Source organism: Rissa tridactyla, chromosome 4 (assembly GCF_028500815.1).
Source record: "Rissa tridactyla isolate bRisTri1 chromosome 4, bRisTri1.patW.cur.20221130, whole genome shotgun sequence".
NCBI lineage: Eukaryota > Metazoa > Chordata > Aves > Charadriiformes > Laridae > Rissa > Rissa tridactyla.
Window position 1 is genome coordinate 56303168 of NC_071469.1, and position 18041 is coordinate 56321208.

The 18041-nt window shown below is 41.7% G+C and overlaps 2 protein-coding genes across 5 annotated transcripts in view; both read left to right on the forward strand.

Annotated features, from left to right (window-relative positions):
- Window positions 1–6656: 6656 nt before the first annotated feature.
- The window catches only part of BDKRB2 (bradykinin receptor B2), a 32887-nt gene continuing 21502 nt past the window's right edge, over window positions 6657–18041 (forward strand). The window contains exon 1 of one of the 2 annotated variants that reach the window (XM_054200828.1): window positions 6657–6741. Coding sequence is in view for 1 of the 2 variants with exons in the window: in XM_054200826.1 (XP_054056801.1) it covers window positions 12417–12435 (19 nt within the window). In the remaining variant the exon portion in view is untranslated. Of the gene's footprint in view, window positions 6742–12302; window positions 12436–18041 lie in introns of those variants that run through there. The other variant, XM_054200826.1, reaches the window with a different exon arrangement.
- The window catches only part of BDKRB1 (bradykinin receptor B1), a 40442-nt gene continuing 29072 nt past the window's right edge, over window positions 6672–18041 (forward strand). Inside the window, exon 1 of one of the 3 annotated variants that reach the window (XM_054200820.1) lies at window positions 6672–6741. Coding sequence is in view for 1 of the 3 variants with exons in the window: in XM_054200819.1 (XP_054056794.1) it covers window positions 12417–12435 (19 nt within the window). In the remaining 2 variants the exon portion in view is untranslated. Of the gene's footprint in view, window positions 6742–12303; window positions 12436–18041 lie in introns of those variants that run through there. The other 2 variants (XM_054200819.1, XM_054200823.1) reach the window with 2 other exon arrangements.

Below are 18041 nucleotides of genomic sequence, written 5' to 3' on the forward strand. Positions count from 1 at the left end.
TCTAGGAGTTCATTAATATGAAAATTACCCAGAAATAAAAACAACCTTCCCCTTCTCTGCTCTCACACAGAGCTTTGTTACAACCCAATGGCCTCGTGTCCCTTTCCCCAACCGCACCCAGGAGACAATAAATGCTTAGAATGAAGGAAATCAAGCGTGCTGTTGCAGGGACTATTACCGCGCACTGAGAAATCACTGGTATTCAGAAAAAAAGCAGAAAATGATTCACACAAATCACCAGTTGTAGCAGGAATTATTCCCTGCCAGTCATTTGTCACTATAAAAAGGTTAGAAAATTACAGGGTTTTTATATTCAAACTCCAAAACTACTTAGAGCTACTACTCTCAGATTTAGTTACTATGATCATCAAATCTTTGCCTTCCATACCTTCAGAATGAGATCATTTGGATTTTGCTAAATGATGGTGGCCACATCTGTTTAATTTTCATTGCATTACTAACACATTGGCCCAGAAAAGGTTTAAAGCATTCATTTTCATGTTCTCCACATACAGTGCCCAGGACATCATGTGGTTCAAGCCCTCACCACCACCCTGCTGCAAAGCTTCCCTTTCACTTTTCTGGCTCAGGAAAGCGCCCATTCAAAGCTTCCATGCTCCACACTTGATTTTAGCACAAATCAGTATGATACTTGAAGGAAAGCACCTTTGGATCCATTTTAAAACCCTCTACTAAGCAAACTACATTGAAATTGTTATAAATGTCAAACCCATCCGTTCCCCTATAATTCATGGTTTGTGATAACACTTGGTAGGTATGTGGATAAACCCAACACAAACAGCATGCATCACTTTGTGGGGAAAAAGCACAGGGGAGAGCCCCAGTAGCACATTTGGCTTACAGAAGGAAGTTGACAGGGTGATGAGTTATCCTTTTCCCAATAACGGGTGCCATGCTTTATAAAGTAAAACTAAAATAAAAATTGAAGTAGTTCATACTTACAAAAGCCCAGAGAAACACATTCAGAGGCTAACACTAAGCGCTCCTGTGGGTAGTCAGTTTGTCTGGAATTCTAGCATATCTTAAAATTTCAGCTTTTGTCTGTGCCGTTTAGATGCAACTCACAAGAAAGAGAAATGAAAGACATCCTTTCATCACCTGATGGATCAGTGCGTGGCACTGCAGAGATTTTCAGTACCTTGCATTGATCAGAAGTCAAATGGCATTACATTGTCCACCTGCCAACTTTCAGCATGACTTTTAGGCCTCAGGAAAGGAGAAATGCTTTCCTGCTAAGCAGCGTTTCCTCCGCCTCCCAGCAAGCATTAACTTGCACTTTGTAGCTGTCACAGTGCTATTTAATTCCATGTAGTTGCAACAATTAGTGTCGATGGAAAATTTGCTACCAGGAGTCTGGCAGAACAATGCTAGAAGCCAACAACGGTACATACATACCAAAAAGAGCAAAACAAAACCATAAAGGCACATGTGGAAAGTTTTACAAAAATAAGTTGCCATGTGTTCAACTACAAACACATCAACAACCTTCAAAGTGCAGATAAGCCTGTGTTAGAATAGTTGTACCTAAAACTTAATTTCCCTTAAGTTTAGTAGTATGTATAGAATGTCTATAAAGACTGCCTCAGATCTCACTAGGGCTGTAGTTCACCAAATCTGAGAAGCCAGTAGAGTTTTCATATAAAAGATGCAAGACCCAGGCACAAACAGAATATATTGTTCCCTGAGGTATATGGCTGCTTTTGACTGAAAATCCATTAGCTTTTTAAAATAAAAATAATAAATAAAATATAAATAGTCCACCACAGCATCCCAACTGGAATCACAGTAGTCTTTCTTTTGGCAGATTTTCACCAAAAAGACAGGGTTTCTTGAGTTTGTGCAGGACCTGCTCCACACTGCCATTTAAGCGTATGAGAAAGAGACTCTCCCATGCACCCATCGCCTCCTGTAGGGAAGGCAGGCTACAAAGAATCACATTTCTTTTCATCCTTCCCCTGCCAAATTGCAAAATTCTGTCATACTCCCCCTCCTGTGCCATGTTGCTTCCCTGTCACCCCTTCTCCTGGCAAACAGCAGGTCACCCAGCTGCCCTCGTATTTAGGGCATGAATAACTGGTGCTGTTATCACAGCCATTCTCACAGGAACAAATCTCATCAGCTCTTTTAAACGGCTATTGCTGCGCTCTTATACACGTGGTTCCTGTGCTTGCATTACGTCTCTATTAGTAGAACTTAATGGACTAGCAGGAAGGAGCTTAAAAACGAACAGACTGGCAAAACGTTGCCTGAGGAGCTCGGGAAGAGAACAGCGTGCACCGGCAATTTTCAACAAAGCCCAGTGCAACTGAGGAGGTGCGTGGAGATTAGAGGTGCGTGGAGATTAAAAGTCTCCTTATACTCTTGCTGAAAGTGACGTAGTGTTGAACTACAACAGCTAATTTGGGGGTGTTCAATCCACAGGCTATTAGGAAAAGGTTATTTTCTTAGCTTGTAAAATACGTCTTAAACTGTACACTTGCAGGGTTGGACACAGACAGCGGCATGCATCCTTTGCGAAGTTCTCTCAGGGTACAAAGGAACTCGTAAATCTTAGTGCTTTTAATAAGAGTGGAAAAGCTTCTGATTTTAATGAGGAGAAGCAGACAGTTTCCTTCCGGAATGGAGGAGCTTTATTTGAGGCACATCTGTAACACTGTTTACAGGAAAATTTCAGTAACTGTGAGGATAGGTCCACTACCCAGTATTTCAGTTTGGGGTTATTTTGTTTGGGTTTGCTGGGGTTTGGTGGGGAGGCAGGGGTTGTTGTTGTTGTTTGGTTTTTTTTTTTTTAATATTTTTCCTGGTGCTAAGTGGTTACAATTAATCCCACCCGATGCCTACAAAGGAAAGAGGGGGGGAAAAACATTTGACGCAAAACAACCGAAAAGCCATAACATCCTGCAGCGCTGCATGTCAGAGCTAATGCCATGGGCTAGCATGCTACGGCACCCTCGTGAGAAGCTTGGTCAGATAGAGCTGTTTGGGAAGAAGACAAGACACGCAATCCTAGTGCTGTTTGTTTCTAAATGCGATGAAAAGCTATGGAGTTACCACTCAGTAACAGAGATATGCCAGGCACTACCGTGGGGATAAATCTACATAACATTAGACTGCCAGCTCCTTGTGAAGGGAATAACCCATTCCTTGGGTGTGTGGGCAAATTGTGATTAACGCTAGAGAAGAAGCAGGGCCGAGGGTTGCAGTCACAGCGATGCTCCCTCCAATACTTCTGGATGCACAGATAAAACACCCACATCTCCCAGATTGACATTCTCATCCCAGTAGCATTGCTGGCTACAGCATGAGCCGACCTACCAAAGGTACAGAAAAGCAGGGTCCCTTGCGTGCTCTGTTCATTCTGCTGCCATTTCAGATTTAACTTCTGGCTACTCAGCTGAAGATGGTTTTACTGCCAAAACAGCATCGCAGCATTCATTGCTCTCTGTGGTTTTCCATACTAGCTTGCAAAGGGATAGCTTGAGATCCACCCGCTACTTCCCAAGATGAATGCTGCCCCTTTTACAGAACGAAAGAAGTTGGTTCTGACTGTGTACCTGTACGATACCATGTATAGTGGATTCAGTTTTCAAACAAAAGGGTTTTTCCTCTGGCAAGTAAGTTATGCACATTTCCATCAACATTGTCTTTGCTTCTCTGTTGATATCCTGTGCATCTGTAGGCAACCTTTGTCTCCTTAGCGGGCTTTCAAGACTAAACCCATTGTACAGTCCTTCAGTAGCTCACACACCTTCTAAATCCTGATTAATTTAACCCCTCTTACAATAAGAAGAAAAGTACTAAAATTCTTTAATTGTAGGAAAGAAAGGGCTCATCTTTATGAATTAGAGAAATAAGGTTTTAAATTAAAGGCTCCCCATTTTGTTTTGGATGGCCAGAAACACATACAAGACCAAAAAAAACTGTTCTCATTCCAGAAAAATTTGACTGACCAAAATGGATGCTTGTTTAAACCAGAACACATGCCAAGCAGCTATGGCTCAGTGATGATACAAAAACCGCAAAGCTGACAGAAAACTGACCAGATAGATACAAGGAGGATCAGACTCAGTCCGGAGCAAGGAAAAGGAAGTTAATCAGCATCCTATGTAGGGAAAGTACCTAAATCTCTTTTAATCCGTGAGTCTTGGGAAAACACTGAGTTTGTAGGGGAAGTAGATACACAGACTTAGCTGCAAGAAAGGCTTCTTCCAGGAGCCTGACCAGTACACACAGACTTCGAGAGCTGCTCTTCACCTGAGCACAACTTCTCTCATTGCACGGTCAATGGTGCAAGTCACCTGTCCACACGGGGACTCCTGCTCAGACACTAACACTCCAAGTTGTAGATCCCTGCCAAAAAGCCATGGCGTTCAGCCCTCTCCCAAACCCAGGAATGCAGAGACAGCCATAGCTTTGCCAGCAGGGTGGGAAAGATCAAAACATGCTTGGAAAAAGCCAGCAATTAATCAGTCAAACCACAAGGTAAGATTTTTCTCCCCCAGAAAGTGCTGGTAACAGTCCTGAACAACTACCAAGGCAAGCAATTCTTCCATTATATTTACTCTTTACTCACTGTTGGTTGTCCCGAATTAAAAGAGTCCAATATTCAGCTACGTTCTCTCTCAGGATCCTAGAGAAATGCTAACTGAGCAGGAATGCTCACAGGTGACCTCTTTCAAAGTGATTAAAGCTTTCACAATTGCAGATGATGACTTTCAGCTGTGGCACCTTGCAGCCATCCAGGCAAGGGTTTTCTGACAAGTGTTTTCTCCAAACCCAGAAAATGATGGGGGGAGGAAAGGGGAGATTTCTCTCACTCACTTGAGTTCAGGCTGTTCTAGCTTTCTGCAAAAATATTGAAAATTCCACGTTTTACCTCCTTGATATTTGATCTTGGCTGCAGTATTACAAACGGCCACAGGTAACTGGGCTGCACGGGAAGCCTGGCTCCTGTGTTTGTTACCTCCCCCACTTCCCCGAACCACTAATGGTTGCTCCTTCACAGAGCTTTGTCTCTCTAAAGCTCTCGAGATGGTTGCAGGCATTTGTTTCCCCTTTCAGCAAGTCTCCATAGCGGACTGGCTGCTGGCAGCACCTGCCTCCCCTCCTGAAAAGGCTGTAGAGCACTCCACCTGCTCTTCCACAAGCTATCTGCATTCCTCAGGTGTAACTGAGTAGATCTGGCAATAGCTGGGGTTTATTACCTTACTGCAAATGAGCCAGCAGAGTCCCTCCTGTGAACACACAAAAGATGTCTTAAAATCAAAGCAGAATTTTGCTGCACTCTTATTTGCAAAATTATGTTGAAGTTTATGCTAAATCCACGTCCATCCAAAAGAAAAATCTACAGACAGTCCTAAAATGTTTATTCAGGTATGGAAGAACTTTAAAAAAAAAAAAAAACTAAAAGAAAAATTCAGCATTAAGATCTTTGAGATTTGAGTTTACACAGTCCAACTAGAACTGGTGCAGGGAAAGCAGGGACAGACCAGGGGATGATTTTGCTGATAGGAAAGCGTGACTCAACTAGTGGCAATAAAGAAAGAAAATGTACTGAGCGGCTATTATGACAGATCCAGAGAAACAAAAGGAAAATGACTAGAAAGCAAAGCAGTAATTCCTGTTGGAAAAAAGTGCAAGTCAGAGTATTGCCCTAGAACTATAAATGAAGAATCAATGGAGAGCAGGGACCAAGTACTTCCCTGGTATCCCATTGATCTCGATATAGACCACGTATAATACTAACAGCCCCCAGTGTTTTCTTGAATCTTTTACTTTCGGAGTTAGTATTTTGTGGGAAACTCAGAGTGTTCTTTTCTCTGCTCGCTTCTTATTTAAATGAAGATGTAGCCTTTCTGCAACCATGGTTGCCATTTCAGATTTCAGTTTAATTGCATAAATGTTAGAGGAAAAACAGCTATGCCTCTTAAGAACAGTGTAAAATTAGTTCTCTGTGAATTATCTCACATCCAGAATAAAAGTCAATGTAGCAGGAAAAAGGCTCTGCTTTGCTCTTAGGGTATCGTTCTGTTTCATACAGAGCTCTCATCCATAAGGTTGAAGAACGTTTGGTCCAATTTAAATCTTTAAGTAGTATTTGTATTCTGTATTTGTACTCAGCAGACCGAGTAGTCAGAAACCTCTGCTGAGGAAGAGCAGTGTCTTCCAGAAACAGAAACAGCGAATTTCTTCCCATGAAAGAGAAGTATGTAAGGCTGTAAATTAGATATTTGATCTTATCTGTTTTAAAGATCCTAGTCCTCCAAAAAGCTGACTTGTTTAACTCTTCATCATGTCTAACCCCAGTAAAAAAACATGTGCACTCACCATCCCCCAAAATCCAGATCAGATTTGTGTGTGTGTGTGTGGGCACACGTGTGCTTGCGCACAATTCTGGCAGCTGTTGTGCAAACACTTGACTGTTTTATACACATACTGTGGCACACCAATATTTTAGCTGTATTTTTGTTGTTTACCACCCATATTCAAATGACAGTGGTCTCATACTGGGTACAGTAGGCAAAAGTTGCTTTTAATATACAGCATGGGAGAAAATCCAGGAATATGACGTCATCAATGAGGGATGAGTCTGTTCTGTTCAGGGAGGGGCAGAAAACCAGAAGTTAGACTCATTCATACAACAGAAGGAGCTTGGCTGTTCCCGGAGACGTTTTGCACTTCCCTCATTAGTACCTGCCCAGTGGTGAATTTGTAGTCAAGGTATGTGTTTCCGCTTCACTTTACTATGAAAAGTTCTCATTATTTAAATTCAGCAGAGTTTGTTGCTTCTTGGAAACCACTTCGTGAATTCTTAATATGTTTCTGGTTCAGTGACAAAAGAGCTGATGTTGTTAGTGCTCCAGGAGCACGGAGGAGAAAAAAAAATTGTTGCTAATGTGATTTTGTAACTTGTCAGCTTTTGCAGAGCTGTAGCATTTACAGAAAAGTGCTTTATTTCAAAGTACCCGACATACCAAAGGCACAGGGCTTTTCACCTGCCACACGTGCTAACCAGTGTGTGGGCTGCTGGAGGGAAAGGCTTTCTTCTGTCCAGAAGACATTTTGTGTCTCTAACCACACCGTGGACACACGTTCTTTCATCTCCCCCCCCCGCAAAAAAAAAAAAAAAAAGTGCAAGCAGCTAACTTTGTTTTCAGCTGAGAAATTACCTACAAAACAGTAGGGAGAAACCAGAGGCAAATCTTTTCTGTACATACTGATCGTTTTCTCTCTGTTTATTATTTTGATCGTAAACTTTGTGGGGCAGGAGGTGTGTATGTGTGTACCTTACGCTGCCAACCTGTCTCGCTTGCACTGGTTGAATGGCAAAAACTAAACCTTTAAAGATTTTTTTAGGTTACAAAGAAGAAGAGTTTTGGATGAACTTTAAGGAACATTATCAATTTCTTTCTAACATCTGTATCCGATAAAAAAATGCAGTAAGATCATGATTTATAAGATGTTGATAAAAACAAAGAAAAGCTTAGAACTGGGATTGTAATTAGGATCACATAACAAAATGACAAAAGGTTGAAATACATGCTATATTTTAGCTATTAATTTTCCATTACTTAGTATCCGGAGCAGCCGTCTTAGCGTAATAATAGCAAAATAGCCATAAAGCCAAAAGAGTTCAAATAGTTTGTCATTAGAATCCTTGTTTTAATACACTGTATGTAATCCTACAGACGCCGTCTCCTAAGAGTATACTTTTATCTTAAACAGCTGTATATATTTTCTTAAAGAAGCTAGAAGACAGTTAGCTAGCAAAAAAAATTTCTATTTTTACATCACAGTCTCTAAGATTGAAGCATCTGGCTGTTGAGTAATGGGTCATATAATTGTTCTTTGCTGTTCTTTGAGAATGTGCAATCATTAAGAGAAAAAACGAAGAGATGCATATTCGCACTTCGTGATCATTCATAGACTTCTGAATATAGTTGTATTGTTTTCAGGGGGAACAGTGAAAAGACAAAGAGAAGCAAGAAATGTACCCAGGTTAATAAAGCCTTTGGAACAGCCAGAGCAGTGACACCTCCAGAAAATCTTTGTCGGGTTTTCCATTGGGCCCTGAACGTGCTAGAACAAGATCAGTTGAGTTACTCAGAGTTACCTGAACATTTTGTACCGACAATCCAACAAAAAACCCGCCTTTCCTACAGAGTTAGAGCTTCCTGAAATAAGGATCTCATCCTTGTACTGGAACGCAGCTTTAAAAAATTCTCATAGCTCTCTAATATTTGAAGTCTTTTCGCAGACAGGAAAAAGAGGAATTTAGGAGAATTTTAGCACATTCATTATGAAGACCCTAAAATTCACTGCCTAAGAATAGTCGGTGTTTGATAGTCTGTTTTTCATGGAAAGAAGCTCTTAGACACCCAATCCCCACTGTTTTCAAAGTCACAGTAGGAAAATAAAATCATATTGCAAGTCCAGGAAAACTTATCAGAGAACAGAGCTTTGCTTTCAAAACAAATTCCCTCCCAGTAACCAAGTAAACAGCAAAAGTACACCTGAACTCATTAGCAATGCTAATCAATATAAAGTTAAAAAAACTCTGAAAATAAATGCCATTTAGCTGAAAAAAGCCTGGCCCCATCCTCCTGACACCCACCCTTTAAGTGTTTATGAGCGTTGAGAAGATCCCTGCTCAGTCGTCTTTTTTCCAGGCTAAAAAGACCCAAATCCCTCAGCCTTTCTTCATAAGAGAGATGTTCCAGTCCCCTAATCATCTTCAGACGTGGTGGCAAAGCTGCTACATCCAACTTCAACAAAATGCTTCAGGACTCTTGATGTTCTCTGAAGGGGTGGATTTGGCTGACTTTTGCTGCTGTGCTCTTTACCTCCCCTGCATGTTAACGCCTCAACTCAATTCAGGGAGGCAGGGCTGGTTTTTGTCAGCCCTGCAAACACATCTGCTCATCCAGGTCTGCAGATCCACCAGTGCTGAGCTACACTAAGGCAGGCCAGAGTGGTGACAGTGTTGCAAACGAAGGCTTCCAACTAGGGATAATTTGCAGAGAATGGAGCTGTCAAAGCGCAGAAATCTATTTCTCCCACTCACGTTATCTGAGATTAGAGGTAAACTCCACAAAAAAGAGAGTGGGCTATGGTTAGAGGTCCAGGTCTTTTTCATATTAACAGGATTTATACACGTGTGCCCAGAGATAGAACACACAGATGGTTTCCCTCCTGTGGTGTCCCTGCTTTGGCAGAAGGGGGTACGCTGCAGGCACGCTCTTTGGGACCTGCACCCCTGTGTCTCGGGAGGTGCCCTGTCCCTTTGCCACGGCTGTACGATTTCCTATCAGCTGCCTGGCTGACTGAAACGCTGCTGCTCTGAAGTGTCGTGGGGTACCAAAGAAGGGCAGCAGGTTCCCTTCCAGAAGGGTGGTGTGAGCCCTCTGCCCACAGACACGGAGCAAAGCACCAACCCAAGCCCCTGTCTTGATGCAAAAGGTCAACTGCCCCGCAGAGAGTGGGTAGGTCAGGAAACTAAGTGTTCCATCAGGTCCCCTCAGCATTTTTGCAAAAAGCAGCTGTGAAGCCTTCATAACTCAAAGGTGGGACCCGATCATTAAACAAGTACATAGGAAGACAGAAATACTGCAGTATATGTCGCTGGGTTTTAGCTGAGGTCCGCATGCACCTCTCATCTCCTTCTCCAGCAGTCTTTCCCTATAACAAGCTATATTGTAAACTCTCCATATTATTATTTGGCTTCCGTTCTTGATTGTAAGCTCCTTGAGGCAAAGCCTGTCTCTGTGCTTGCACAGCTTTTCCACATTGATTGTCAGCGAAGCCTCCGGTCATCAGTATCACACAGACAGTAGGGCAACATCTGCAGAGACCTGCTGCGGGTCCCGCCTGCTGGACCTGGGCAAACAGCACACCAAGCAAATGGCCAGAGGAAGGGACATAAAAAGTGATACCGCAATCGCGGCAGTTAACCACACAGTCTAGAACCTCAGCTGGACAGAATGTTCACAGTGCCATTCATGTCATCACAGTAATGATAGTTTATGTCACAAGAGGTCTTACAGATCTCTGTGGAGTGATTTGCTCACCAGCAATGTGCTTACCAAACACGACAGGGTAGCCACATCCTTTTTCTGGCTGCTTTCTCCATAGGGAAAGGTCTGTGAAAGGCTTGTTTTCCTGGCTGTGAAATCAAGAGACAAGAAAGAAATCTACGTGGTGGGTGTTCCCTTAACTGTCGCAACAGGTAAACTTTGCTGTGGGACGCAAAATACACTCACAGTCAAATTAACTGTACAGCCTGAGCTCAATGCTGAACTTCAGCCAGTGATTCTTACAGCCAGTCTAGAGTCAGCAGGCTATTTATTATAATGGGCTCATCTCCTTAAAAATCTGTGATATCTGAGCTCAAGGATGGATTTCTTATTTCTTTATTTCCTTAGACTGAGTCACGTAAGTCAAACCCTCCAGACACTGTGTACTCCGGAGAGCCCTTCCCCATGCTCCCCTCAGGCAGGATCCTGCTTTACCTGCTCCAGACCAGCTCACGGATGGCTGTTCTCCTTGGCATCACCCAGAAAGTTTTGCTGTTCCTGGTCCTTCCAGTGCTGGGCACTGGAAACACACAAACCGCTTTCTCCCAGAGTAAACAGCAAAAAGCAGGCAAAGAGTTAGTGGCACTAAAGGTGACCAGGAAATGTTTGCTTTGTGGAATTTCTCTCTCTTCTCTCTCTATACTCACATAGACATATATAAACACACAGACATATATACACCTGTATAGACAAACACAGCTAGTTATTGGCATCTTGTCAGAGAAGTAAAATACATGTTCCTCTGCATAATTATGTTATCCATGCAGCCCTGTCCTGCTGGGGACAATCCTGCAGGGAGCCTCCGCCACTTCCTTCCTGGTTCCCACATTTTTACTTGGTACAAAAAGATTAACAAATATTTTCATCAGACAGTTCTGCTGCGTCCATCTGTTAGGATCAAGATTGTTGCATTTGTTTATTTCTTCTCCTTTGCTTGGGCAAGGATCTTTCTTTTTTCTTCTAGTTAATACCAAAATTTCCAAGCCATGAGGATCTGGGACTATCCCTCATGGGCAGATAAACAAACAAAAGCAGAGATCACAGTAAGTAACAAAGTCAAGTAACAAAGACGATGGACTAGCCATTTACAGAATGAGGGCAACAGGTTAAAACTTAAGAGCTTTCTAAATAGCTCTCCTTTTTTTTTTTTCCCTTCAGTGAGTTGCAAGTTCATTTTCAAAGTGCTACTATTCCAACCTGGTTAAAGTAGTCATAATGAATCAGATATGAACGCAATTCATGAATGGCTGGGATATTGTTCACAGAAGTATTAATTTATAACACACGTATTTTTTTAAAAACAGCATGTACAGACATGTTGCGTAAGACAGCTGTGTGCTCTCACCTTCTACGTACATCATTAAGAAACTTTTTTTTTTCTTTTTCATTAAAACAGTCACCTTATAGCCAAGAAATTCCAGCCAGCTGACTCAGCAACAGGGACATCTCCCAGAAGTAGAAAGGAGAAGTAACAAAGTGGAGTCAGTTTTTGTGGAGGTGTTTACTGCAATATTATGGAATATTAGTCTTTTTTGGAAATGGAAGAAGACAGCAGTTGGTTTTTTTTTTTTTCACAATAGACGTAGTCTACAAATTGGCATTTGAATCATGATTACAGCTCATAACTGTACTGTATGAGACATCTGTAATGTCATTCTGATACACTTTGCTTCATGCATCACTATAGACAGGTCTATTGTATAAGTAGTTTCCACTGCACTATTGTGTCATTTTTATTTTTTTTTTAAAAGGGTTAAACGGAACATATTAACAAGGTTTGACTCAGGATAAATGACTTCGGGTCAAATTAAGTTTGCAAAAATTGAATAAAGATTCGACTTGAAATACCAGAATCAAACAATTTTGAATTTTGTACTATTTTGAAGCTAGGGATCCAAACCATGTGAACTATCTAGGTTTTGTAACATTTTAAATGAAAATCCCAGATAAAACTCTTATAACTTTGGTATATACCTGACTCAGGCACAAATCCTTATTTGATATTTGTTTTGTAACCCTTTTCCCTCGTCGGAAATTAAAGCCAGCCTGCCTTCCTTCCTCCCTTCCTCCCTTCCTCCCTTCCTTCCTCCCTTCCTCCCTTCCTTCCTTCCTTCCTCCCTTCCTTCGTTCCCAGCAGCAGCATTTCTCCTCTGTTTGCTTTCCTTAGCAGCGTTATTTTCTCTTCCAGAACTCGCATCTGCTCGTTTCCTCTTCACTTGTTCCTGCCCTGACATCCTGCCACCAGCCTTTGCTGCCTGCTGCAGAGAGCTGTCGCCTGCGATTCTGAACAGTGCTCTGTGTTCTACAGCGGTTGTAAAAGGGATGGTACGCGAGTTCAAAGGTGAGGTGACATGATGAACTTAAATTAGAACCTTTTTCAAAATTAACAAAGCTGGTCAGAAGACAAAAATTTCTGTTTCACAGAAAAATTGGGAAGGGCAGAAAGAAGTGAAATTTCCATCCAGAATTAAAGATTCTTGAAATTTTTAACAAAAGCAAGAAACCAAAGCACAGAACACATGGACACACAGAGGAGAAATCCGGCTGGGAATGGGTAGCACAGATTAGGGATTTTGAACAAGGCATCCTCCTTCTTAAGCAAATGCCTGGGGATAAGCTGTGCTGAGTTGGGCTCTTTCATTCATTCTTTTTTGGAGCTGTTCCACTTTATAAAGATAATAAAATGTTTAGTTGGCCAGACAAAGCAAGAAAAAATCTAAGTCTCCTGCTAAAATGTTAGCAGTCAGTACATCTCCTCCTTTGTTCGAGACCAGAAATTACATCTTTACAATATTTTCTGTTAAATTCCCCAAATCTTTTGTGAGAAATCTTTCTTTTAAAATCAGTTTCTCCAGAAACTTCCTGTTTTGATAGTCATTTTAATAGGAAAAGAAAATTCCCCTCCTCCCAAGATTTCACAAAATATGTCCTACATAGCTGTAGTAACATGCGAGCGTGAGGTACAGGAAAGTGTGAACCATTAACTGTTACCACTGTGCAGACAGGAGAAAGTCTCTGACCTTGTGTCAGGCTGCAGAGCCACCCTGTGACAACCCTGCACCAGGTGACTGCTCAGTCTTTGAAGGATCTTTGGGTTTTCTCAGCTTTGGGCTCTTTGAAGAAGCTGTGGCATGTGCTAAGGGAATCTATCTAACTAAATTCGCACCGTGTCTTTTTTCAGTTGGCTCTGACATTCTGGAAAGATCAGATAGACATACCTTCTCGGTGAACACCAGTGCTCAAAACCCACACACACAGAACACAAAACAAACTGTCTGCACCAGATTCCAGCAAGGCTACGACATCTCCTGTTGCTAACAAAGGGATGACAATAAATTGACACAGAGTTTAATTTCAGAACACTGGCAAAGCATGAAAAGGCAAAAATAAAACCGTAGTCCAAACACTGACTGTGTACATCGGTATTGTAAATCACAGCACTTCTCAGCTGCAGAAGTGGCCTGAACCTTCCAGACCTCTCAGTGTTGAAAGCCACATGGATGTTTGTACAACTTAATCACCGAATCCCTATCAGTGTGTATTCAAATTCTTAGCTCTTCAGTAGAAATAAGGTGTGTTCCCACGTAAGAATTTTTGTCATTAGAGTTCCCCTGGGTTTTCAGCAGAAAAACAGACTATATTCGGATGTATAACCAATTTTATCTGCTGTGACTATCAAAGCAATTGCAATACAGTCTGAAGTTTGCTGTAGTTAGTCACACACACACACACGCCATTTCTAATATGTACGTTTGGTTTTGAGCTCTCCTCTGCAGCACACAGGCTGCGCTGATTTTTAACCGTGATATCTGAAAACTGACCTCTTTCCAATCGCAAATGCTGCGTGTACTGGCTAAGTCAGGAGCAGAGACACGAAAATAATACAAAATGACTGTCGCAGCTGCTCAAGCAACAGCATAGCAGGACACGTTTGACCTAGGAAGGCAAAATGGCTTTCTGAAATTTATCATTTTAGAAGTGAAGCACGTTCCAGACTAGAATTCTGCTTGAGAAGGGAACTCACCAGCAGTTGCACTGCTGCACTCTGCTTTTAGGAGTTCTTAAAAGAATATGAAATTAAAAAAAAACCAACCAACCAAACAAAAAAACCCACAAAACAAACCACTGATTATTGTAGTAGAGACAACCTGCCATACAGACAATGAGTATCATGTCATACTTGTATTGCCTTCTGTCACACAAACCAGTGATGCTGGGGATCGTTCACTGGGATGGTCTGCGAGAAAAGCTTTTCAGGAGGTTGAAATCTGAGTTTACAGTTTAATGTAGATTTTGAGGTATGTCTGGAGCTGTTGTCAGAGGTTCTAAATTAAACCGAGACCGTCTTAGGAAGCCCATGTGGTAGAAGTGCTAACTTGAGCAATCTGGATAAATATCATCTCCTCTGATTTCTACCTGCTTGAAATTAATTGAACTTTATACAGCCAATCATACTTTCTAGCCTATTCCATTGTCAGAGCCCAATGTGCTGTTTGAAAACTGCACCGTTACTCAGTGAAGCCATCCGTGTATCTCTTCGGTGGAAGGCATTAAGAGAACACAAGGCATCATTACTAATTCATAGAGAGGACAGATTCTGCCTGCGGTGCCCTCTGCACTGAGGACTCCTCTGCTTGCACAGAGCCATCAGCCTGTGGCTCAGCAATAGATAAAGTAGTAGTGACTGAAACACTTCCAGCTGCTGGTGGGGATGACAGTTTGTAGTTGCAAATATGTTTTGCAGACGCAGTAGGACAGTTTAGAACATCTCTTATGTTTTTGCAAAATGCAACAGAGACTTGATCAACTCCAGAGTTAAAGAATCAGTTACCTGTATGATAAGAAATGATGAAAACAGGAGTTGTCAAAGAAACAGCTATTAAACTTTGGGACAGCAGCCAGTCAGCCACACGTACTTCCTTACAGCCTTCCGTACGTCCTTCCGTACAGCCACACGAGCTTCCAACCTTTGCAATGAGAGACAGTCAGGCATTTCTCAAAAGCCATACTTGTGAGAGCCAGTTGTGAAACTATGCAAAAAATGTTGCATTATTACAAATACACTTGACAACACCGTAAACGTGATAGCAATTGGGGGCACTAGAGATGGCAAATCTCTGCCTTTTTTCTAAATGGCTGCTACAACGTTCTCAAGGTGCTAGAAGAAAAGTGCTTTCAGGGCACAGAGCCAGTTCATCTGAAAGGCAAATCTCTCCATTAAGTATTTAATGCACAAAGGGAGCAACATTGGCAAATACTGTTTGGCCATTCTATTCACATTTTGCCTAGTCACGAGAACTTAGAGCTGCTACCCAGGGAAACGAGCAGTATTTCAATTGCTAAGAGAAAGGAGCAGTTAAACTGAGCTGAAGAGGGCTGGTAGGAGTAATTCAACTAACAGCAAAGCTTTAGAGGACGCCCACGTGCCTGTTGGTGAGGGAGCCTTAAGTGGAGGTTTGTGCATCGCTGAACAGCTCTTCGGTGCCTCCGCTACAGCAAGGAGAATAAAGGAGCATCAGTTGGTACATCTTCTTGGGGAACAAAAGTGCTTCAGGACTTACAGTTTTTCCCTTATTATTCCACCTTTGTTGCTCTATGGATATCGTCCAATGCTTTCTGCAGGATATTCCCATTGTTCTCCATAATGGAGATATCAAGCAACTTATGTCACTGGCACACTTACTTCATCAGTGCTCTCCTATCTTTCGTACTGAGATCAGCCCTGTAACTACTTAATTAGTTGAACCCCAAGACCGGTTCTGAGAACCTACACTAGGAACAGTTCCTCCAGCCCACCTCTCAAGAGCTGTCATCAGCCAGTTGAAAATTCCCGTATTTCTTTCCCAGCTTAGCTATTTTCACCATGGTACTTGCAGTAGTTCTGATCTATCTGGGTTTCAGGAAAGGTTGTTTTCTAAAGCAGGAAATTCTTACTTTAACAAAGAAATATAATCTAGCTGCGCAAGCTACTCTTGATAAAATCACTAGCATTTTGTTTCTTTATCACTGGATACAGGTTACCTTAGCTATTCACTGGGATGAAGGTATTGTCTGACGCTTGATAGACGCATTGAGCTGTTTGATACCATCAGACCTGCTGTTTCACATGACGCTAGACTCCTGCAATAGATATTAAATGGGTCTCACAACGTTAGTGCATAAAACTCTGAAGTTTTCAGTGGGATGGGGTACAGCAATCCCTTGTCTACAACAGAGAATTCACACAGTGCCAGCAGTGCCTTGGGGAGGGGATATAACCTCCTTTGACCCTACTTCAACCTGTTAAACCTACATGTCACATCATAAAATCAGGAAGTTCATGGTCTCTCACTTCTCCTCCTATTTCAGATAATCTGTGCGAGTTGTGATCACTCAGTTGTGATCATTCCACTCTGTAGACAGATACCACGAGTCCCAGATTTCTCTCTCTCCTGACCCTAACCCTAATGCTAGTTGTTGGCTGAGCTTTGGACAACGAGCACTCATGGTTAACCTTACCTGTTCTCATATGGGGAATGCCAAAAAGAACAGAACAAAATATCCCGTCAGCCTTGCAGAGTGAGTTTGTGGTCAGTTTTCTCCCGTTTGAATATTTTCCTTTTCAGGATGTCGAAACATTTTGAGCAAACACAGTAAAATACACACGGAAAAAGAATAGATTCAGCTGTGACTCGAGTGCATTGTGTAAGAGTAATGTGCCTGGCTGTGAGAGAATCTGAAAGTTATCACCTTGGTTAAGGGAGACACAAAGCTACTCTGTGAGGACTCCTCACACCAGGTCCTGGAGAAAAGTCGCACTAACTCTAAGGCGGCAGGAGTGGGGTGTCCATGAAGATTAAGCTCCTGGAGAATTAAAGAAGATTAGAGAGACTTGGGCACAACAGCAAGTAATTCTGTATTCACAAGGAGAGAGAGGAGTTCTGAGACTGATATATTTTCCAAAGATGTAAGAATTAGATTCATGTCCCTGCTTCGACAATTATGTAATTATTTATACTCATTTGAAATAGCTTCATCAAGAGAAATAGTCTCAATCAACATTATTTGATAGCCTTGTGGCCTTTTAGTATACAAGCATGTGCATCACCTAACTTCCAGATTTTGTTCCAAGTTAAGCAGAGTGGAGACTTGGAAACAGGTCACTCATCTGCCCAATGATTACAAAGTGAGGAACAAATTGGCTTATGCTTGGTTAACACTGAGATTTAAGAGCATCATATAGTTCCTCCCTTTGTAGCCATATATCATGTTAAGAAAGCTGGGGATGGAGGAAAAAATAACTCAGTAAACCAGAACAGCTTAAACTGTCTCAGAGGTATTTGAATGGCAGAAATTGAAGGGTGTACTGGGAGAGGGAGGAAAGCAGTGATCTTCTGTATTTTCAGAGTAGTTTGATAGTTTTTTAATCCATCTTCTTTCTCTGCTCGTGAACTACCATGCTAAAAGTTGCTGAACAAGTACACAAAGTTCTTCCACTGTGTTTACTAATCCATCATTTACAAAAGGGAAGGGAAAAGCTGCACAGCGTTAACATAATAGAAATCTCCAGGAAAACAAAACATTAAACCAGTTATTCAGGTCTAAATTTAACTTAGGGAATTGTTGCTGTGAGCACATCGTTATGTACAGGTCTTGTATGTATAAAATTTTCCATTTTTGATGGCCCCAGAGTTACAGACCTCATTTTACGTTTATTGCCAAATTATTTCAAATATTAGCAGAAGGTTTATTGTTAAAAAAAATAGCTGAGGGATTTACCCTCATATTTCCTTCCTTTGTCCAAACTGTGCCTTGTTATGATATGTCTCAAAACAACCCTAGAACAATATTCAAGAGATTTGGCATGTCATATTATTTATTCGCTTCTACCCTTCCCTTTTTAATTTAATGAAGCTTTAAAGCAGCCTTTCTCTGCAAGAGGAATGTTCTCACCCAGTGTATCACCAA